The sequence below is a fragment of the Podarcis cretensis genome (assembly GCF_951804945.1).
Source record: "Podarcis cretensis genome assembly, chromosome: 7".
NCBI lineage: Eukaryota > Metazoa > Chordata > Lepidosauria > Squamata > Lacertidae > Podarcis > Podarcis cretensis.
This window is the reverse complement of record NC_137176.1, coordinates 30,784,410-30,808,120: the sequence shown is the minus strand read 5'-3', so window position 1 is coordinate 30,808,120 and position 23,711 is coordinate 30,784,410. Positions and strand designations below refer to the sequence as shown.

Below are 23,711 nucleotides of genomic sequence, written 5' to 3'. Positions count from 1 at the left end.
CAAGTCACTGCATTTCCCACTATTTCTTTTGAAAGCACTTACGGTGCACCGTCGTTAGAATCACATGGTGGTTATATTTGACCTTTTAAGGAGGAAATAAAGTGTGTGTCTGCACAAAGAAAATCAGCTGTGATCCTTTCCGTGCTGGTAAAAACCACTTGTGGTTTGCTTGTTTTTGTGGTTGGTTGTTTTGAAAGAGGTTGTTTTCTTGCTATAAAAGAAACCAACTACCAAAAGAAAATGGAGCAAGTTACTGAAATGTATATTTTTTATGCTTGGACCGAACACAAATCCTGTTTACTTTGAACATAAAGGTAAAGGTAAAGGGACCCCTAACCATTAGGTCCAGTCGTGACCGACTCTGGGGTTGCGGCGCTCATCTCGCTTTATTGGCCGAGGGAGCCGGCGTACAGCTTCCGGGTCATGTGGCCGGCATGACTGAGCCGCTTCTGGCGAACCAGAGCAGCACACGGAAATGCCGTTTACCTTCCCGCCGGAGCGGTACCTATTTATCTACTTGCACTTTGACATGCTTTCGAACTGCTAGGTTGGGAGGAGCAGGGACCAAGCAACGGGAGCTCACCCCGTCATGGGGATTCGAACCGCCGACCTTCTGATCGGCAAGTCCTAGGCTCAGTGGTTTAACCCACAGCGCCACCCGCGTCCCTACTTTGAACATACGCAACAGTAAAAAAAAAATGGACCTGCATGTTAACTGCTCCGTTTCTGTTGTACAATTTCCAGCAAAGACAGTTTTGTCCATTGCTGCTTCTTGCTTCCTCCTGGTGTAACACAGAGAGGAGAGGGGGAGGTGCATATGAGCAGCATGCGCCAACATGCTGCTCATTCACAATAAGCCAGGTTTATCACTTACCATTAAGTATGAACAGGGCTAGTTACTGTGGCTTGGGACTTCTGCATACTTTTAGTATGGCTGTTTCATGTCAACTGCTAGTTATTTAAATTCAATTCAGCACTGGTACACAGTAAATGTTTAACGCAGACAATTTTGTGAGTGCAGCAGCAGAGAATATTCTCAGTGGAATACACAGAATAGTTTATTGGACTTATGCCCATGGGCACCAGAAGATAGACAAGCAAGTGAGGCTAACAAATGAGGGAAGTGAGGGAAGAGTATTATTTGATATTGCTGCATGCCACCCTAATCTCCAAGCAGTGCAAGATCCCAGCAGTTCCAGGCACTTACCCAGGACACATGTTTCCTTTTGGAATGAGGCACAGCGGAGACTGTTGTGTCTTTATGATATATGGTTAATTTACACATATATACAACCTGGCTCTCTGATTGTCTTTCCAGCCTGCAGCTTTTTATCTAGCTTCTGGCTCACATCACTCAACTCTCCATGTTGGCTTTTTGTTTTCTAACTAGCAGACAATTGGGGGAGGAAGGCCCACCCATTTGTCCTCTGGCACAGAGCCACTTCCTTTGTTCCCGTAACGACTCATACTGTCATGGACTGGTTGGACGCAAAGGAATGGTGGGATGGGGAAGCCCCAAAGGAAGAAGGCTGAGAGCCAGGGCATTGGTGGTGAGATAATGATGAGTGGTCAGAGGGAGAAGATGGAGAAAACTGGGAGAAGGTGTCAAAAGCTGAAGAGGCAACAGGGTTTAGTGAGCAGGGAGAGTCCGTGGCAGAGAGAAGCCCAGAACCAGAGGCAGAAGCTGAAGCAGGAGAGAAGGGAGACCAGCTGGTGAAGAGGCATGGGTGTCTTCCCCTCCTGCTGCAACAAGCTTCCCTCACTCCTAGTGTCCCAGAACCAGGAGAGCCATGAAGCTGGAGAAGCATAGACAGGTACACAGGCACAGTCTCTGATTCCTTGTGGAAAACCCTAGAGGGGTGGAGACATACCTGGCTGTGGAGAGGCAGGGACCTTTAGCCTTGTCAGCTGCTTCACGGGGGCAAGACCTGAGTTGCTGTGCTCATTAGGCCTCACACTCCTGTGCAGATCCTGTTTTGCTAACAAGGAGTTAACTTTTGCTCGCTCTGTTATTTACAGCTGGCTCACTTCTGTCACATACTTAGTGGGCCATTACCAGCCTGACCTCACTATTCCAGCAATTAATGTCATGCTGGATCCAGGAATTAGAAAGGGAGCTCAGGCTTTGAGCCTACCACGCAAATACTCATAATGATATACAGTGGTACCTTAGTTCTCGAACGTAATCCATTTTGGAAGCCCATTCGGCTTCTGAAACATTCGAAAACCGAGGCGCGGCTTCCCATTGGTTGCAAGAGCTTCTTGCATGTTTGGATTCTGAAAAACGTTCGAAAACAGAAGCATTTACTTCTGGGTTTTCAGAGTTTGAGAACTGAAACGTATGACAATGGAGGCGTTCGGGAACTGAGTTTCCACTGTACAATATATTTTCACTGTACAGTGGTGCCCCGCAAGACGAATGCCTCGCAAGACGAAAAACCCGCTAGACGAAAGGGTTTTCCGTTTTTCGAGGCGCTTCGCAAGACGAATTTCTCTATGGGCTTGCTTCGCAAGACGAAAACGTCTTGCGAGTCTTGCGATTTTTTTCGCTTTCCCCCCTTTTTCTAAGCCGCTAAGCCGCTAATAGCCGCTTAGCCGCTAATAGCGCTAAGCCGCTAAGCCGCTAATAGGGCTGCTTCGCAAGACGAAAAAACCGCAAGACGAAGAAACTCGCGGAACGGATTCTTTTCGTCTTGCGAGGCACCACTGTACAATTACAATATATTTTCTTCCATCTGCATGAAAGATGGGTGTACACTTGAAGGACTTTGGCTTTCTGATGCCACAAGAGCCTGATGTTAATGTCTTTTCAGAAATTTTAAAAAGAATACCACCTGTTCACTACTTAAAACAAAGCCAGCAGGGCTTAGATTAGTCTCTGTTTGTATGACAGTGCAGAAAAATATATTGTGCAAATAGTGTATGCATGCAAATAATTCTGTTCTCAGACCAGTGTCATGCAGACAAATGCAACATGTGAACTGGATGGCCAGAGATTATCAGCAAACCAGATTGTGTTTGTTTGTGTATGTTTGTGTGTGTGATGCCCTTGAGCTCAGGATGGTCAAGGCTGTTCTTTCAAGCTCATGAGTTATTGATGGCTACCAGAACTATAGAACCCTGGAAATATAAGTCACTGTACAAGAGGCTCCCATTACCAAGACAACAGACAGACAAATCAAATGTGGGTCATACAAGCAGGAGGTCAGTGGAACAGTGCGGCTCAATCAATGTGCTGTACTACTCGTGCCTAAGGGATGGCTGCTTCATTTATTCTACTGCTGGCAATGCTGATTAAAATAAGAATAAAATACCCTCAAATTTGATTTATGATGAAACTGCAATATTTACACTTTGTTGCTCTATATTTCTAGGATCAATTATCATCTCAATGGTGCTGTAGCACCAAAACAGAAATTCACCAAAACAACACAGGACACAACTCTTTTTTTCTTAGCAGCAATTCAATATGCCTCATAAAAGCAATTGCCCATTATGCCTCATAAAAATCAATGGGATTTATACATGCATTTCTGTTGTATTGCAAGCAGATGAGAATAATAAAAGCACTTGACTCAGAAACAAGAACAGCAGTACTAGGCTTAGGCACATAAACATTTCTCCTTGATAGTAAAGGTACAAGGCAAAACTAACAGCAAGCAATCCCACTGCTGATCAACTTTTTCCATTGCTGTCTAGCTAAAAGCCAATAGAGCTGAAATCTAATTCTTAGATTGACATAGATGATGGTCTTGCATGTTTGCTTTGATCTTGAACCTGGCTCTGGTTTTGCATCTCTCTCCACAGCCTGGAACCAGATTCATTATACTAACAATGAATCAATGTTCGAGACCTAACACTAAATGGAGGTTCCAACGCAGATTCCACATGACTATCCTGATACTAGGAATGCGGGTGGCGCTGTGGGTTAAACCACAGATCCTAGGGCTTGCCGATCAGAAGATTGGCAGTTTGAATCTTCGTGATGGGGTGAGCTCCCGTTGCTCAGTCCCTGCTCCTGCCAACCTAGCAGTTCAAAAGCATGCCAAGTGCAAGTAGGTAAATAGGTACTGCTCTGGTGGGAAGGTAAATGGTGTTCCCGTGCGCTGCTCTGGTTCGCCAGAAGCGGCTTAGTCATGCTGGCCACATGACCCGGAAGCTGTCTGCGGACAAATGCCGTCTCTCTCGGCCTATAGAGCAAGATGAGCGCCACAACCCCAGAGTGGACCTAATGGTCAGGAATACCTTTACCTTTTTATCCTGATACTGGGGAAACTCTGTTGAAACTGTGCACAAAGCTCTAAGTTTTAAAATGGCTGTCCTCTAGATGTTGCACAAATTCTGGCTACTAGTATATTTCCAACTTCGATCAGCCTGGCCTATGATTGCTGGATGTGGTCCCAGATTTTGATAAGCATCTGTTTTATGGCAAGACCTCTTTGTTTTCCATGTACGTATTCAGATCATATGGGAATTGAGTGACAAGAGAAACTTTGCAGAACCTTCACAGTAATGCAGGACTGCTTTGCAAAGTAAGAGCAATGGGTTTTCACAGTGAAGGATGTTTGAGGGGCATTTGTTATCATTAATGATATTAACATTTTCTAGGTCTTTAAATAGGCGGCGGGGAGAATCCAAGAATAAGATAAAAAATTAAAAATAATTCTAAACTACTAAATATTTTGGAAGGTTGTTTATATAGCTATGAGATATTGTAAGCAAATTTTGTGTGAGGGTTCCCAAGGAGCAGGTTTTTGTCTAAGTTTGGATACATTTGGGTGCCATTTTGAATCAAGATGGCAGACAGAGCTTTCCAAAACTGCCCTTATTTTTTTGGAGGGGGGTTCTTAAAGAAGGCTACTACAAGGGTTTTCCTGGTTGCATTTTCTACAGCTCTAACCGATCATAAATGTCTCCTTAAGTCAATATTTATTTAGTTTCACTATATACCATAGTTTAACTATACTTTTTCTCAGATAAATGAAACAGTTGGAGCTGGTAAAAATATCTTTTCCCCTGCTCCATTCATTCCATGTGTGTTTGTGAGAGTATCCACAGAGGATCAAATTGACATGGACATTAAAAACAGAAAGTTGCCTTACATCAAGTCTGACCAGTGATAAGTGACCTCCAGTTTGCTTACTATGCTGATTTGGTGGTAGCTCTCCAGAGTTTGAACCACCTTAGTTGGAGATGATGGGGACTGAACCTTGAATCTTTGGAATGCAAAGCACCTGCTTATCCACATAGCTTCACGTCACCCTGGATGTGAAGGGTTGAGATCAAGTACAGTTACATATGCACATGCTTAGTTATAGTTAGTGATTAAGAAAGGACTAACAGAAACTCCAACATATACTACATAGGTACCAAAAATTCCTAAGATGTAAACGACTGCAGACATGCATTTCATAAACATCCAAGTATTGTGGATTTGTGTTTGGCAGGACATTAAGCCAGTTTTGCCTCGCCATGCCTGAAAAGGCTTTAAAGGATTCAAAGACTTTGTTTTGACAAAATCCACACATTTTGGCAGCTGCAGCTGATAACAATCCCATCTTACATATGAGAATCGATTTTTAAAGAAAGTAAACCTGCAGATCCAGGGATTTCATTATTAGTAAATTTGTTGGCAAAGCCCTCTTTTTAACATATGATGCAACCTACCAGTCACACACACAGAGAGAAAATACGAACATTCAGTTGCATATTTTTTTTACCTATTTAGGCTTTATACCCTGTCTTATACATCCCCTCCCTTGAAGATTAACTGCATTTTGCCCCCCTCCCGCTTTTTGCAGTAATACACCATTGCAGAACATCACAGAATTGAAGTTTGAGGCTGTTGCATATAATCTTTATAGCAGCTGGAAGTGTAATTAGCATAAAATCCAAATGGCCTCATTAAACATTCCTTTCCTGTAAGCTTGGACACATTTAAGGATTCTTCCCCCCGCCCAAATGTGCCATTAAAGTGATGGCATGGGGGTTAGCACATTCTTAAAAAGCCTTTTCAATCCAGCAAGGCAAAACCCGCTTCTTAATGGCTCGAAATATGCTACGCAGCAGATTTTCAAGGGGGCACACAAAAGATTCAGCCACACAGAAACACAAACATCCCTTTTCATCAGCAGCCTGCATTTGCCAACTCGTGTGCAAAAATAGACAACTGCTACAAGTATCAGCTGTGTAAAATAGGCAATTGAGGCCTAAAGCTATCAGAGGCAGGGTCCACTGGGCAACTACTTCCCAACTACTTCCCATGTTATTTCTTCTCATCTTATTGCTATGTGTGTTGTGAAAAGCACATGTGTCCCCATCAGCAAGTCTAAAAAACTGGGGTCATATCCTGCATCTTCTTTTCTCTGAGGCATGGGCTTAACAAGAAGAATGAACTGCTCTCAAAATACCTGACCACTCCACTCCCACCCCATCCCACCCCGAATTCTTGCAGCAAGGTTTTGTTGGTTCTAGATCATCCATAAATATTTTTGGGGTCAGGTCTTGGACTTCCCACCGGAGCGGTACCTATTTATCTACTTGCACTTTGCTGTGCTTTCAAACTGCTAGGTGGGCAGGAGCAGGGACTGAGCAGCGGGAGCTCACCCCGTTGCAGGGATTTGAACTGCCAACCTTCTGATCGGCAAGCCCTAGGCTCTGTGGTTTAGACCACAGCGCCACCCGCTTCCCATTAATACCACCCTTAGTGCCTCTCTTTTATGTAAAATGTATACTGTGTGCAGAAAATGCATTGCAAAATGCATTTTGATCCACAAATGAGCTTGGGAGTACCAGATCAATTTAGTCCTCTGCAAAACGCAGACCAAATGAACTCTTCCCTCATCCTTAGACAGAAATCAACCATGGAAATTGCCTAATATTATACAAAGATTTTCCTAAGTGCACAAATCATTTGAATTATATCATTTCAGTAGTCCAAAATCCTGTAAAGCAATCCAGCATTATTATCCCTATAATACACACAACGCAGGGGCTAAAGCTGTGAGACAGCAGCTTGCCTAAGATCACCCAGTGGCTGGTGAGGTGTGAACTGGGATTTACAAGCTTATAAATCCCTCTCTTCCAGTCATTAGAGGCAACTTCAATTCAAAGCTACCCTTTGCTTGTATGGGCTAATCAGCACAGCAGCTCATCAGATCATGTCTAAATACACACTTTTTATTTTGCTTCCATATGGTTAGAACAGGGGTGGAGAATTATTATGCATCAGGTGACAACTTCACTGCTAGTGGTTTCCACTTTGTCTCCTTCCTGTTCCCCTAATCTCTACATGGTGCAGACTGGTTGGGGGGATTTGTTGGTCATTATCCAAATAAGCCCCTTCATGGATCACTGCCTTGCCGTGGCGAAGGGGCTTGAAGAACTCAGAGAAGCTATGAACTATGCCGAGCAGGGCACCCAAGATGAACAGGTCATAGTGGAGAGTTTTGACCAAACGTGATCCACCTGGAGGAGGAACCGGCAAGCCACTCCAGTATCCCTGCCAAGAAAACTCCATGGACAAAGACAACAGGCATATAAAAGTTATGACGCTGGAAGATGAGCCCCTCAGGTCGGAAGGCGTCCAACATGCTACTGGGGAAGAGCGGAGGGCAAGTACAAGTAGATCCAGAGCTGATGAAGCGGCTGGGCCAAAGCCGAAAGGACGCTCAGTTGCAGATATGCCTGGAAGCGAAAGGAAAGTCCAATGCTGTAAAGAAAAATATTGCATAGGAACCTGGAATGTAAGAACCATGAACATGGGTAAGTTGGAGGTGGTCAAAAATGAGATGGCAAGAATAAATATTGACATCCTGGGCATCAGTGAACTAAAATGGACGGGAATGGGTGAATTCAGTTCGGATGACCATCATATCTACTACTGTGGGCAAGAAACCCGTAAAAGAAATGGAGTGGCCCTCATAGTCAGCAAAAGAGTGGCAAAAGCTGTACTGGGATGCAATCTCAAAAATGATAGAATGATCTCGATACGAATCCAAGGCAGACCTTTTAACATCACAGTAATCCAAGTTTATGCACCAACTACTGGTGCTGAAGAAACTGAAATTGACCAATTCTATGAAGACTTACAACACCTTATAGAAGTGACACCAAAGAAGGATGTTCTTCTCATTATAGGGGATTGGAATGCTAAAGTAGGGGGTCAAGAGATAAAAGGAACAACTGGCAAGTTTGGCCTTGGAGATCAAAACGAAGCAGGGCAAAGGCTAATAGTGTTCTGTCAAGAGAACAAGCTGGTCATCACGCTTTTCCAACAACACAAGAGACGACTCTACACATGGACATCACCAGATGGGCAGAATCGAAATCAGATTGATTATATTCTCTGCAGCCAAAGATGGAGAAGCTCTATACAGTCAGCAAAAACAAGACCTGGAGCTGACTGTGGCTCAGATCATCAGCTTCTTATAGCAAAATTCAAGCTTAAACTGAAGAAAGTAGGAAAAACCACTGGGCCGGTAAGATACAATCTAAGTCAAATCCCTTATGAATACACAGTGGAAGTGAGGAACAGGTTTAAGGATTTAGATTTGGTGGACAGAGTGCCTGAAGAACTATGGATGGAGGCTCGTAACATTATACAGGAGGCAGCAACGAAAACCATCCCAATGAAAAGGAAATGCAAGAAAGCAAAGTGGCTGTCCAATGAGGCCTTACAAATAGCGGGGGAGAGAAGGCAAGCAAAATGCAAGGGAGATCGTGAAACATACAGGAAATTGAATGCAGATTTCCAAAGAATAGCAAGGAGAGACAAGAAGACCTTCTTAAACAAGCAATGCAAAGAAATAGAGGAAAGCAACAGAATGGGAAGAACCAGAGATCTGTTCAAGAAAATTGGAGATATGAAAGGAACATTTCGTACAAAGATTTCCATAATAAAGGACAAAAGTGGAAAGGACCTAACAGAAGCAGAAGACATCAAGAAGAGGTGGCAAGAATACACAGAGGAATTATACCAGAAAGAAACGGATGTCTCATATACCCCAGGTAGTGTGGTTGCTGACCTTGAGCCAGACATCCTGGAGAGTGAAGTCAAATGGGCCTTAGAAAGCACTGCAAATAACAAGGCCAGTGGAAGTGATGGTATCCCAGCTGAACTATTTAAAATTTTAAAAGATGATGCTGTTAAGGTGCTACACTCAATATGCCAGCAAGTTTGGAAAACTCAGCAGTGGCCAGAAGATTGGAGAAGATCAGTCTACATCCCAATCCCAAAGAAGGGCAGTGCCAAAGAATGCTCCAACTATCGCACAATTGCACTAATTTCTCACGCTAGCAAGGTTATGCTTAAAATTCTACAAGGAAGGCTCAAGCAGTATGTGGACCGAGAACTCCCAGAAGTGCAAGCTGGATTTAGAAGAGGCAGAGGAACCAGAGACCAAATTGCAAACATGCGCTGGATTATGGAGAAAGCTAGAGAGTTCCAGAAAGACATTTACTTCTGCTTCATTGACTATGCAAAAGCCTTTGACTGTGTTGACCATGGCAAACTATGGCAAGTTCTTAAAGAAATGGGAGTGCCTGATCACCTCATCTGTCTCCTGAGAAATCTCTATGTGGGACAAGAAGCTACAGTTAGAACTGGATATGGAACAACTGACTGGTTCAAAATTGGGAAAGGAGTACGACAAGGCTGCATTTTGTCTCCCTGCTTATTTAACTTATATGCAGAATTCATCATGCGAAAGGCTGGGCTGGATGAATCCCTAGCCGGAATTAAGATTGCCGGAAGAAATATCAACAACCTCAGATATGCAGATGACACAACCTTGATGGCAGAAAGTGAGGAGGAATTAAAGAACCTTTTATTGAGGGTGAAAGAGGAGAGTGCAAAATATGGTCTGAAGCTCAACATCAAAAAAACGAAGATCATGGCTACTGGTCCCATCACCTCCTGGCAAATAGAAGGGGAAGAAATGGAGGCAGTGAGAGATTTTACTTTCTTGGGCTCCATGATCACTGCAGATGGTGACAGCAGCCACGAAATTAAAAGACGCCTGCTTCTTGGGAGAAGGGCAATGACAGGCCTAGACAGCATCTTGAGAAGTAGAGACATCACCTTGCCAACAAAGGTCCGTATAGTTAAAGCCATGGTTTTCCCAGTAGTGATGTATGGAAGTGAGAGCTGGACCATAAAGAAGGCTGATCGCCGAAGAATTGATGCTTTTGAATTATGGTGCTGGAGGAGACTCTTGAGAGTCCCATGGACTGCAAGAAGATCAAACCTCTCCATTCTGAAGGAAATCAGCCCTGAGTGCTCACTGGAAGGACAGATTGTGAAGCTGAGGCTCCAGTACTTTGGCCACCTCATGAGAAGAGAAGACTCCCTGGAGAAGACCCTGATGTTGGGAAAGATGGAGGGCACAAGGAGAAGGGGGCGACAGAGGACGAGATGGTTGGATAGTGTTTTCGAGGTTACCAGCATGAGTCTGACCAAGCTGCGGGGGGCAGTGGAGGACAGGAGTGCCTGGCGTTCTCTGGTCCATGGGGTCACGAAGAGTCGGACACGACTAAACGACTAAACAACAACAATCCAAATAAGGGACGCGGGTGGCGCTGTGGGTTAAACCACAGAGCATAGGACTTGCCGATCAGAGGGTCGGCGGTTCGAATCCCCATGACGGGGTGAGCTCCCGTTGCTTGGTCCCAGATCCTGCCCACCTAGCAGTTTCAAAGCACGTCAAAGTGCAAGTAGATAAATAGGCACCGCTCCGGTGGGAAGGTAAACGGCGTTTCCGTGCGCTGCTCTGGTTCGCCAGAAGCGGCTTAGTCCTGCTGGCCACATGACCCGGAAGCTGTATGCCGGCTCCCTTGGCCAATAAAGCGAGATGAGCGCCGCAACCCCAGAGTCGGCCACAACTGGACCTAATGGTCCAGTCTTTACCTTTACCTTTACCCAACAGCTAAGGGGAGGTCAGCACTTCCTCTGGAAAAAAATGAGACATTTCAACACAACGTGGCAGAAAATAACATTGGCAATCTCTCTAGAGTACAAATGGCATCATGTTGGCTTCCTTTACACAACTTATAAGCTATTGCTATCAAGCAAAGTAGACTATCCCTTTACTAAACCGATAAGATCTGGTCATTTATGAATCCTTATCAAGTAAAATAGACCATCCCTATTGAGATACAATCTGGTCATTTAGACCAGATACAATCTGGTCATTTAGCAATAATTATGGTTGTCACAGTGTTATCTGCCTGAACATGGGTTGCCTAGGGCTTCCAGGGCCTCATGTTAATTAAAGTTTTAATGGTTTTTAGAAAAGATGACGTTCTAGATAATAAACTGTTTAACTTCAGTGTACCTTGCAAACCTTTTCTCAGGACATATTTGAATTGCGCTGCTGGCTGCCTTTGACTTCAGGTAAAATGCTGCTAATATTAAATATTTGCTTTCCAGATAGAGAGCATCTCTAAATTTATGGAACTCCAGGCCTATATTTTTGATCCGATTCCTATTCAAGACTGAATTTACAATTTATCATTTACAGTTTGTCATTTGGGGATGTGGGTGGCGCTGTGGTGTAAATCACTGAGCCTTGGGCTTGCCGATTGGAAGGTCGGCGGTTCGAATCCCCGTGACGGGATGAGCCCCCGTTGCTCCCTGCTCCTGCCAACCTAGCACTTCGAAAGCATGTCAAAGTGCAAGTAGATAAATAGGTACTGTTCAGGGAAGGTAAACAGCGTTTCCGTGAGCTGCTCTGGTTTTGCCAGAAGCAGCTTAGTCATACTGGCCACATGACCCAGAAAAACTGTCTGCGGACAAATGCCGGCTCCCTCGGCCAGTAAAGCGAGATGAGCGCCACAACCCCAGAGTTGTTTGCGACTGGACTTAACTGTCAGGGGTCCTTTACCTTTCTTTTTTTAATGGCATTCCCAATCTTATGGATCTATTTGGTTAGCTGAGATTCCTGCAACTTGGCTTCTCACAGTGAGGGAACTGCCAAAAGGCCCTCGGCGCTGAACCTCAGTGTCTGGGTAGAACGATGGGGGTGGAGACGCTCCTTCAGATATACTGGACTGAGGCCGTTTAGGGCTTTAAAGGTCAGCACCGACACTTTGTGCTCGGAAACGTACTGGGAGCCAATGTAGGTCTTGCCTCCTGCTCAGCTGAGAATCGCACAGCAGCTTTGCATATCTTTCTTCACCATTTCTGTCAGTGGTGTCCCATCAGGCATCATCTAGTCTGCATATTCTAGCTTGAATTCATTTAAAGTATTCTGCCTCGCTCCTCAGCTGAGAAAAGGCTCCTAGAGCAAGTTACTATTACCTATAATAATTTTTTATATACCTCTTAGGAAGCTTCCCTTTGGGTAGAACTTAATATAAACCGAGTTGTTGTCATAGTAAGAACAATACGATACTGGACACTACGAAGCTTAGCTTTTTGGGGCTTTGTCTTCCCGCGGTAACTATGGATGAGATACAAAAGTGCAATACATTGCACCAGCTCTGAGCATCAAATACACTTGAACCTTCTGCTTGAGCCCATAGGCTATGTTTATTTATCACCACCCTCTAATTTAAGCCTCATCAAAGTGGGGGAAACGGAACTGTATTTTCCCCAGGAGACTGATGGGAATTATATTTTTCTAAAATACACTTATCAGTACACCGAAGGATTAGCCATAAATACGTGCGAGCTCTCATTACAGCACCTCCTGGGGTTGCTTTTTATTTACTTTGGAAATTAAAGGGCTCACTGTATTGAGCTTTGAGATATCAGATACCAACTCAGCCCGGATCTGTTATCATGCACAGTTTGAAAAAGCACCTACCGTTTCTTCTACATTCACTAAGAAAACCATGCAGATTCTTCTGAGTGCTTTTCTGCCACAGGTGTTTACAATACGGCTGTATGAACTGGCTATCTGAAGTGCGTGGTACAAGTCTTATGGGAGACTTACAAGGATGACTTATACAGAACATGAAGGGGATCTAATTTGCTTTTTTGCACGGCTGCGTCTCTTTGACAATAGATTTTGAATCCAGATAAAGTGGAGGGGTAAAAGTAACAAAGCCAGTGGAATCTTACATGCCATGAAACAAAAAAGTATAATTAACCCGCAAGTTCCATGCAGTCAGCAGATATTAATGAAAGAGCAGTGATATAAATACATCAGACATGTGACCAAACACAGAGGCTAGTATTCATATGAGGCCTCCAAGCAGCGTCTAGTGGACTATGTGAACAAACCGTCTTAACCCCTTTTTTCCAAATGGCATTGCCTCCCTCTGCCCCAAGCTGCAGCTGGGGGAGGGAGATATCTAACCCACACAAAATGGGCCCAACAAAAACTACACCCCTCCAATATTTGGGGCTAGGGAAAGAGGGGAGCTACCTTGCTCCATAGTGTTAGAAGTCTGGAAGGAGAGTTGCAATTCTAGTTTAAAGCACAGCAGCTATGATTGTATACTACTAAGTTATCCATGTCTGGAAGCCCCCTTGATCGGTTGACTTGACTGCCTGACTTCCTTTTTGCTTAAACCTTTCCACAGCTGCCATCAAAATTCTGTAAGCAAACAACTTTCCAACAGGCAGTTTGGGGTTGCTTCCTGGATTGCCATTTTCATTCCATCCAAAAAATATATATTTCTGTGTATCTAGGATGCCACCCAAATATGTAGCAGCCTGCCACTATTCTATTTTGGTATGGCCTCATTTTGTTTCTGAAACCACCTGACTTTTACATACCTACATATATACCTACATAAAAATGGCCTTTCAAACTATGTCTGTGTCTGTGTGTTATTATTATTGTTTGTTACTATGCTGTGCATTTTTGTGCTTTTGACATTGTAAACCGCCCTGGGATCATCGGATGAAGGGCGCTATAGAAATTTAATAAATTTAACAAATAAAACACAGTTTTCTGTTTTTTCTTCTTCTACTTGCACATTTATTTTTATTTGCCATATCCATCATTTCTATTGTATTCTGTATGTGTTTATGCCAATAAACTTTTAATTATTGTTTTTTAAAAAACACAAATAAATGCATTATAAGGAATTACTGACTGTGAGGCACCTGTGCACATTCCACCTATAATGTGGTCAACTGAAGAATTGGTCTGTGGGCACATGAATCGCTTGGGGATAGGTTGAGCACCACAGATCCATTAAAAAAACCCACAGCATGCACATGTCATTAACAGCTCAGGACTGCAGTATCCCAAAGACTGCCTCTTTCTATAGTAACCTACCCGGACCCTGAGATTATCTTCTGTGGCCCTTCTTTGTGTGCCTCCTCCACAAGTGGTCTAGAGGGTGGCAACATGAGAACAGGCTTTTCTGCTGTGGCTCCCTGTTTGTGGAATGCTCTCCCCAGGGAGGTTCGCCTGGCGCCTTCATTGTACACCTTTAGGCACCAGGCAAAATCGTTCCATTTTAACCAGGTCTTTGGTTGATTGACATCCAATCCCCCTTTTAAAATGTGTGTGTGGGGGGGGAGAGTTATTGGGTTGTTTTTATTTTGATTATGTATTTTGTGTTTCTATATTGTGATTTTATCCTGTGAACCACCCTGAGACCTGCTGGTATAGGGTGGTAGACTAATTTAATAAACAACAACAACAACAACAAGTCCTTGGCTGCTTTGTAATTATCCTACTAGCGGACAGATTCTGATTTCCTTATTTGCTCTTAATAGCAAAGCATCACCCACCATCGAGAGAAGGGCCAAAATTACCTGCTGAGGTGTGCTTGAACTTTTCACTCTTCTTCTTCCGCCACTTCCATGGCTTGAAAATTCTTCCTAGAGTGGCGAATTTGCTCCGTCTCCTAATCGGAGGGGTGTGTGTCCCTGGAACAAGCGAGTCCGAGCGCATGGCTGCCAGTCTCTCCACTTCTTCAGCTGCGTTTTGAAACAGTGAAAGGAGCCTATGTCAGTAAAGCAGATGGACAACCGTCCCTCCTTTGCCAGAGAGAAAAGTTCTGTTTTAAGACAAGATCACATTGTGCTGACAAAGGCAGGTATTAATAGTAACACTTGCCCTTTGTATAACACCTTTCAGCAAGCATTTGCAGATAATCCAGGAAGGTGATTCCACACATCTGAAAGATACTTCCTCCTCCAGATCAGCTCGGCAAGTATTTCTTTTTGGAGCAATATTTTTACCAGTAGTCTTTAAATAAAACAGGGAGGAGCGAAAGGAAAAGGATGGTACAAGATTAAAGGGCCACAAAGGCTCTGAAAGAGTAACAGAGTTATCCCAACTCTTGTCCTCTTCTTCTACAGAATTCAATGGGGTTTAATCAAAGGTAAGTGGGTTTAGGATTGTGGCCTTAAATAGGAAAATAAAAAGGAAGCACTAGAAAAGCAGGGCCAAAATTAATGGGTGGGTAGGGGGCATGGGTGCAGGCGGGGGGGGGGGGCAGCTGCCCACCAAATCAAGTAAGTAAATAAAAATACTTAACTTAAAGTACCAATCGTAGAAAGATTTTGACAGATTTTTCAGAGCACTTGGGCTCAAAAGAAAGTAATTTAACTGTAATTTAACAACTGTGGTTAAGACATTTTATTCCAAATCTGCTAGACAGAGCCAGACAGAGGATGATGACAGGTGGGTACCCACCCCCACAACAAAAATTCTGGCTACCTGCCCCCCTAACACAAATCCTGGCTATGCCCATAGTAGGGAGGAATCATACCTTTAAGACCCCTGCAAATATTTCAAGTACCAAATGCTTTCAGCCCTGCCCTGAATCATGCTAACTGTAGTTTAAGGGTGCTGGAAAGTATAGCTGTGTGAGAGTAAACTGCACATCACATGATTCTTGGGGTGGGTGCACTTTAAATGTGTGGTGTGTATGCAACCTTATTAGGGGGAGGGGAAGAAAACCCCTCCCCAGAGGCTCTGTGCTTTGCCTTCTTCCCTGCTAAGCTACTTAAAAGAACAAGCAGAGCAGCCCTTTTTCTCAGCAGACACATCTAAGTAGGCACTAGAAGGCAGTGACAGTCTCAAGAGCATAACTTTCAGGCAAGCTTCTGTTGTTGGCACCTCTCACAAATCTAACTCAATGAAGCCACCATGCCAAAATGAGAGGTTACAGTCCTAGGATTAGTTACAACCTATGCATGGGATGTGGGTGGCGCTGTCGGTTAAACCACAGAGCCTAGGACTTGCCGATCAGAAGGTCGGCGGTTTGAATCCCTGCAACGGGGTGAGCTCCCGTGCTCGGTCCCTGCTCCTGCCAACCTAGCAGTTTGAAAGCACATCAAAGTGCAAGTAGATAAATAGGCACCGCTCCGGCGGGAAGGTAAACGGTGTTTCCGTGCGCTGCTCTGGTTTGCCAGAAGCGGCTTAGTCATGTTGGCCACATGACCTGGAAACTGTACGCCGGCTCCCTCGGCCAATAAAGCGAGATGAGCGCCGCAACCCCAGAGTCAGCCATGACTGGACCTATCGGTCAGGGGTCCCTTTACCTTTATGCATGATTACTCCAGAAGCAAGTCCAACCTAGTTCCATAGGACTTACTCCCAAGAAAGTATGCTCAGGTTTGCATCTTTAGGGTGCAATCCTAGTTACACTTATGTGATTCAAAGTAAATGTGCACACACATCTTAATTTCCAGACACCAAGTTGGCAGCAGCATTATCTCCAGGTTGATCTCTGTTTGAAAGAGCATTCAAAAGTTTCAGGGCTATCACAGAGAATACCCTCTTAGTACTTGCATCCTTCCAGGATTTAAAATCAAAGTATTCAGACTTGTTTCCAGATTGGTCTTTATCGCTATCTGAATGTTCATGTTCTCCTGACCATGGAAAAGAGTGGTATTGTGGGACTAACAATCCTACCTAATTCATAGAATTATCAAGCATTATTATTATTGCTACGGAGGCTATGTGCTAGCAGAAGTAAAACCAGCTATATAATTGCATCACTCTCATTTTGGAGGGTGGAAGGGGAAGGAGTAAAGAGAAAGAAGTAGGATGAAAAATAAACACAATCAGCTAAAGCTTACGTGGTTTTACTTCTAGGTTTTACTTCTAGCTAGTTGCATCGCTCTGCATCCCTTCCATTTTCTCCTCCATAATGGGAGTACCAGAAATAAATAATTTGAGTTTAATTGAACCAACAATGAAGCATAAAACCTCAGCCACCCTAAATTGCAGGGAAACATGGCTCATGTACTTAAAATAGCTTTGCAAATACTTCAGGCTAACTTGCAAGGGTTCTAAAATCATCCATAGCCATATATCCTTTCTCCTGGCCTCCTCCTACCTTAGCAGCGTAATCCTAACCATGTCTACTCAGAAGTAAGCCCAATTTAATTCAATGAAGCTTACTCCCAGGCAAGTGGGGTTGGGAAGGCAGCCTAAAGCTTCTCCAGCTTGCCCTGCAATCTGTTTTCTATTTATTTCTCTTCTTATTTGGAACCAAGTGCAGCACATCTGCTTTTCATTAAAGTGTTTGGTTGCTGTAACTAAGGGGAGAAAAACTGTAGTTTGCAATTGTGTTTAACTGCACTTGACTAGAAATATGCAAAACCAGAAGGAACAAATTGAACAATTCAATCATTTGGGGATTGGGAAACATTTGGTGCAAATGTTTTTGTGGTTTAAAGGTTAAGCGATAAGAGAGCCATTTGCTCTGGTGTAGGTTTTTTTTTTTTTGTGGAAACACAGCAGCAAGCACCAGACCTGACTTGTCTAGAAAAAACTGCTGAGAAAGGCAGAGTGCATTGTGGGATATGATGTCATAAGTAAGCGTTTGGGCCTTCTGAACCCAGCCTCTCAAAATGGCTTGGTTGTGTTGAGGAAAGCAGTTATGGAGGGAAAGGAAAGTAATCACAGACACCTCACAGCACAAGCTTCTGTTCACTTGTCCTGTTTTTTAGAAGTGAAACATATTCAACCACTTTGCCCTCTCTACAGACAAATGTAATTAAAGAAAGCCCAATTTTATTTAAAGAATGAGCACTATGGGGCTATTATACATTAAACAAACCATGTCCCTGAGTTGTTTTCCCACTGTTGCATTGAATAAAATAAACCATTGGGAAAATGTGGGATAATGTTTGGGCTGAGCTGCATTAGTGGGACAGAAACTGTGCAGAGAATGATAATAAAAAAAAATATTTCTCCACCAGCTGGGAATAGTGCTGTGAGAATTGCTACTCAGCCTGACTTCTATAATAAAACCCATCACTGACAAACTTTAAAAGCAGCTAGTGCATCATGTCCACACAACCACCTGCTACCATTTGCTTGTGCTCAATTCCTCAATGGGCTGCAATTATAGCTTCAAAAACACTCCAGATCACAGTTGCTATGTGCATTTCTCCCCCCGCCCAACACCATTTTTAAGAAGGTTAGGTTAATTATATGGTGCCTGCTGAGGCAATAGGGAGTTTTGCTACAGTGGATGGGTTTATATAAAAACCCCTCTGAACCATCCACACCAGAAAAGGGCAACATCGTCAATGTTTTCAGCGCAAGGATAAATGCTGCTTCTCTCCTTAAGCTGAGAGAGATATCCAAGAACACATCAACAGAAATCCAGTAAAGGCTTCCTAGAGGCAAAGTGTCACAGAAAGTTCACCTTATTAAGGCTGTAGTACAAAACACAGTTATTACACAGGTGCAATAGGCTTCATAAATCTCATTCACATCTATTCTTGAGAGAAATCTGGGAGAGAGTTCCACTTTACGGATCAGAAGCATGACACTGTATGTACTTTCTAGGCAGGGGAAATCCTATATATGTTGGCCACTGTTTTTTGGCGGACTGGTTATGTACATTCCCTCAAGGTTTCAGCTTTGAAAAACGTTTCTTTTTACTGTGTTTGTAGTGCTGCTGTGTCAAAAGCTGGACTTTGCTTGTGATGTCCATTTCACACAATGAATTCAACATGGATGTCATGGACTGGTTGGATGCAGGTGGGAGGAACTAGTCGCAGGAACCCCCAAGGGAAGAAGGTGCAGAGCCAGGGGATTGGTGGTGGAATGAAGATGAATGGTCAGAGGGAGAAGAGGGAGCAGACTGGAAGGAGGGGACAGAAGCTGAAGAGGTAACAGGGTTTAGTGAGCAGGAAGAGTCTGTGGCAGATAGCAGTCCAGAATCAGAGGAGGAAGCTGAAGCAGGAGAGGAGGGAGGCCAGGAGGCAGAGAGAAGTCCAGCTGGTTAAGAGGCATGGGGGTCTCCCCCCTCCTGCTGTGACAAGCTCCCCTCCCTCCTGGTGTCCCAGAACCAGAAGAGGCATGAAGTAGGAGGAACAGGTACAGTCTTTTTGCTTGGGAAAGAAGCCTGAAGAGGATGGAACCCTGTGGGGAGGAGACCTTCAGTCTCTGCAATGACTTCATAGGGGCAAGATCTACTGAAGAAGAGATCCTATTTTTTCTAATAAAGAAACTCTACTTACTTCATGGGATTTACTGCTGGCTTGCTTGCTCCTGATATTAGGCATTCAAAACATTCATGCCCCCCAGCACTTTTCATCTAGCTACCACACACACACTATTAATGGGACCTTCAAGCTCAAGATGTGATCAAGTTAATAAATTAATGGTTAAATTGGAATGTGCACCTAGGTAGTCACCAGGTTCAAAGGCCAAAAATGTATCTGCTGGTTCAAAAGCACATCCAGAGATAGCACTGTTCTCATTAACTCCTGCATAAGCATTTACTTATGTCTCCTACATGGAATTTGTTCTTGTCCTGAAGTGGTTATAGGAAAATGGAATATATGAGTATATATATGGAGTATACACACACACAAACACACCCCACACTGTTTTAAGAGAAAGAACAGTGCTTCATCTTCTTAAATTTACAACAATCCCAGGTAAAAATACGCTTTTTCTGAGTTTAAAATTTACTCAGTACATTTCATAAGGTAGTATTTTCCAATTAATGGCTAGCTGGTAATAAATGAGTGCATATTTTAATATGGAGCACAATCTCAATAAAATATATAGCACTATGCATAAAACTGTTTTAAAAAAGCTGCTTCAGCATATCAGCTCTTTGCCATTATCTTTTTTGCTTCTTCATCTGACCCTACTCTAGCATCAATTACAGTTCTTAACCATTATGAAATAGTTGTGGGCTGTGATATCAACTGCTAACAGCAGGTTCTGTTTCATACTCTTTCTGTTCAAAAAGATGTGAAAGTGTTTTTCGAGGCTGCAAATTTACCTAGACTTGCCAGTTTATACCCAGTGTTGCAACTCAAGACCACAGTGGGCCTACAGGAGGTAACCTGAGATGTATCAGATAGAAAAAGTCTATCTATGTGCCACTAGCAAGCTCTGACTAGAGGAGGAAACTTCAGAGGGAGCTGCCACATCAGGAAGGAAGACCCTTTCCACAAATATGCCAAGAACCTATAAAGGTTTTTGGGTAGGCGATAGGGGCTGAGGGAAGAAGATGGATCATGAAGTGTGTCTTTGGAGTAAGTACAGATTTTGCACATGATTCCTCAGTTTAGGAATCTGGGCTCTCTCTGACATAGGCCCTTGTTTAAGGCTTAGCCTAACCATGACAGCTGTGGAAACATTTGAGCTCTGCTCCTACAGAATTTCTTGCTAGAGCCATCGGAGCTGTCCAGGGTGCCACTGAAGTCTTTCCTCCATACTGCTGTGGCTGTTGCTCCAAGCAGAACAGTAGGTGTTGCTTCAGTGGCATTCAAATTGGTCTACATTGCTGAAATAATTAATGATAGACACAATCCATAAACAGTCATTTCAATGGGACAGGTAAGGATACGTTTAACTCTCCCACTGAAATCAATTTAAATGTCTAACTTGGATTGGGTTGTGCCTAATAGCCCTCAGAGAAAGGTCAACCACAGCTTTTAGCACTCTCAGAATTGGATTGAAATGGTGAGACTAATGAAACTCTTCTCTGTGATAATGCAGAGACTCAATAGGCTGTTCTCACCTCACTAAAACCAATGAAGGGCACAATGTTTTTGTAGACCACTTTCAACAAATAACACTGGATGCAGCAGATGAAAGTAACTGTGATAATAAGTATATGCTCTTCTCAGAACCCCCCACCCCAATTTTACTAGCTCAATCTCTCTGACTTTTTGTGAAAAACTAAGATCCATGTAGAGTAAATTGACCTACTTTCTAAAATTTCATGTGACAAACTGACACTGTCAGTGACATTTGCAGAGATGGAGAGGATGCTTGAGTGGGCTTCAGATTCAATATCAATCTTTTACAACAACGGATATGCAAACTTCATTAGGAGATGGAAATAAGCAACATACACCAACATTTTCTCCCCCTCCCCACAACCTTATTCCTTTTCTGTCCTTTCTGTAATTGTAACAAGAACATTATTTAATATGGAGCTCTCTATTGCTTCTTTTGTGCAACATCAACATATTTTAAGCAGGTCATAGTATTCAGTTCTTTTGGAAGTTTGGCATAAGGTATCTTTGCGCTGTTTAATCTTTCACCCAGTTAAGAATAAATCACATAACATTAGACATCTTTGTTCATAACTGAACATTAGCCAGTGTGTTGGACATTTAGTTTTGTATCAGAATGCACTGTATTAACTGTTCTTAACACAGCTTCTTCCAGAATCATTATATCTTCAGGTGATATACGCTGAGATTCCTCCTTATAACATGGATGAGTGATACCATCATGGCCCATAAATGACTTGAAGAATGTTCCTAGCTATGGATTATGGACACAACAGACCACAATGGCATTTCTACAACCTACTTATCTTGTTAATGTGCACTTGGAGGCTCCATCACTATGCAAATTGTTAACTATAGTATCATCAAGATCTGCTTAGCGATAGTTTAATCTGAGAATGTCTGACCCTTTAGTTAACAAAAGGATTAATAGCACACCAGGCAGCAAAACATCACTCTGTAGCAGCCTATATAGCTCTTAACACATGCTTGTTACCTGGAGTCATTGACCGGGACAGAGGCAAATCACATATGGAGCTACCCTATACGGACTCAGACCATTGTGTCCATCTAGCTCAGTACTGTCCTGACAGGCAGTCACTCTCCAAGAACTTGAGCAGAAGCCTTTTCTCTAGCACTGCTATCTGAGATCCTTTTAACTGGAAAGCCTGGGGCCTGGCAGGTTCTGCATGCAAAGCATGATCTCCTCACTGAGTGATGCACCATGCTTGGCTCTCGATATGCTGCAGTCTGCTTGAATTACTAGACATGCCAAGGAATCAAAATGCAAATACCTGTCAAAGCTGCAGTAATCTGCAATCTGAATGATGTCTCAAGTGTGTACTGGGAGGGTGGAGTGTCAGCTTGCACATCACCACACTTATATTTATTTATTTATTAATTAATTATTCAATTTGCATACCGCCCTATACCCGTAGATCTCGGAGCGGTTCACAACTTCTCTGGAGAAGTTAGTGGGAGACCCTCCAACTGAACTAGGAAGCCTTAACAAGAGGTCAGAATGGGTCAGGTGGTTTTTTCCCCCTGTATCTCCCCTTGCCCATCCATGCTTCTAGGTCAGGCTTGCTCACTGGCCTGAGCAATGCTACAGTCTAACTCTAGAGCAGCCTTTCTCAACCTGTGGGTCCCCAGATGTTGTTGAACTACAACTCCCATCACACCTAGCTAGCAAGGCCAGAGCTCAGGGATGATGGGAGTTGTATTCCAACAACATCTGGGGACCCACAGGTTGAGAACCGCTGCTCTAGACCATCTTCATTCAGACAGACAGCAGGCGGTATCTGCCTAAGTCATGCTCAAAGTAGAATACGTTACTCACAACTGATGGAAATCCAATGATGCCAATGGACCTACTCTGAGTATGAACCCTCCAATACCTTCAAATATACTTTGATCCTCGTGCTGACCCTCTGAAGCGGCATATTTAAATTATATATTTAAAGATGCTTCAAACCTGTTACAACCAAAGAGCCCTGGAAACAAAGAATTCTGAGTACTTTGAAAAGATACATGCAATGATCATGGCATACACAATCTGTAATAAAATTACTGGAATGTACATCTTCTCCTCCCGAGAATCTTTTAATATCCTGTTCTTGTACCACAAAACTTGAAAGCTAGATTTTCTTCTCCTTCCTGGCTACATGAAAAGAGAGAGCTGAACCCAGCTGAACAGCCATGCCAAACATCTGGAAAATATTGTTCCATTCAGTAATCCTGAGCTATGCACTTCTGTTACTTCTCTGGCACAGTAGCCTTTCTCCTTTGTCCATAAAAAAAATGAACAGCATCTTGCGCGGCTCATGTCCCACTGCTACTGACATAAAGAAATCGTCCCAAGATCATTGCTGTACTTTGAATCCGTATGCAATAAGCATGATAGGATGTCCTCTTTTTGACCTACCTTTTTAAACAACCCCACCATGGCCAAGATTCTTCCATTTTCCTCTGGAAAACAGGCTATCATTTGGGTGACAAGTACAACGGGGGCTTATAGAAGAAACAACTACTTAAAAATGGGTCTGATCTTCAAATGTTAGGTTCAGGCACCTTTTGCATTCTGACAAGGAGAGAACTCTAAGAAAACCGGCTGAAATGAAGGCAGACACACTGCTAACACCATACCACAACACAGTGCCAACTTGCATTAGAAACAATGTGTACTTTCCAAGTCAACAATTTATTATAACTACCCAGCTTGTTAAAAAGTATTGAATTTTCATTCATGCTGAAATTATAAAAGTACAGATAGATTTTAACTCCAGTGTTGTTTATTTTA

At 43.2% G+C, this 23,711-nt stretch overlaps 1 protein-coding gene across 9 annotated transcripts in view; it reads right to left on the bottom strand.

Annotated features, from left to right (window-relative positions):
- PHACTR1 (phosphatase and actin regulator 1) overlaps window positions 1-23,711 on the bottom strand; it is a 255,596-nt gene that overhangs the window by 82,599 nt on the left and 149,286 nt on the right. For all 9 annotated transcript variants that reach the window (XM_079984989.1, XM_079984993.1, XM_079984990.1 and 6 more), the window contains one exon: window positions 14,717-14,881. In XM_079984989.1, the coding sequence (XP_079841115.1) occupies window positions 14,717-14,881 (165 nt within the window). The remainder of the gene's footprint in view (window positions 1-14,716; window positions 14,882-23,711) is intronic.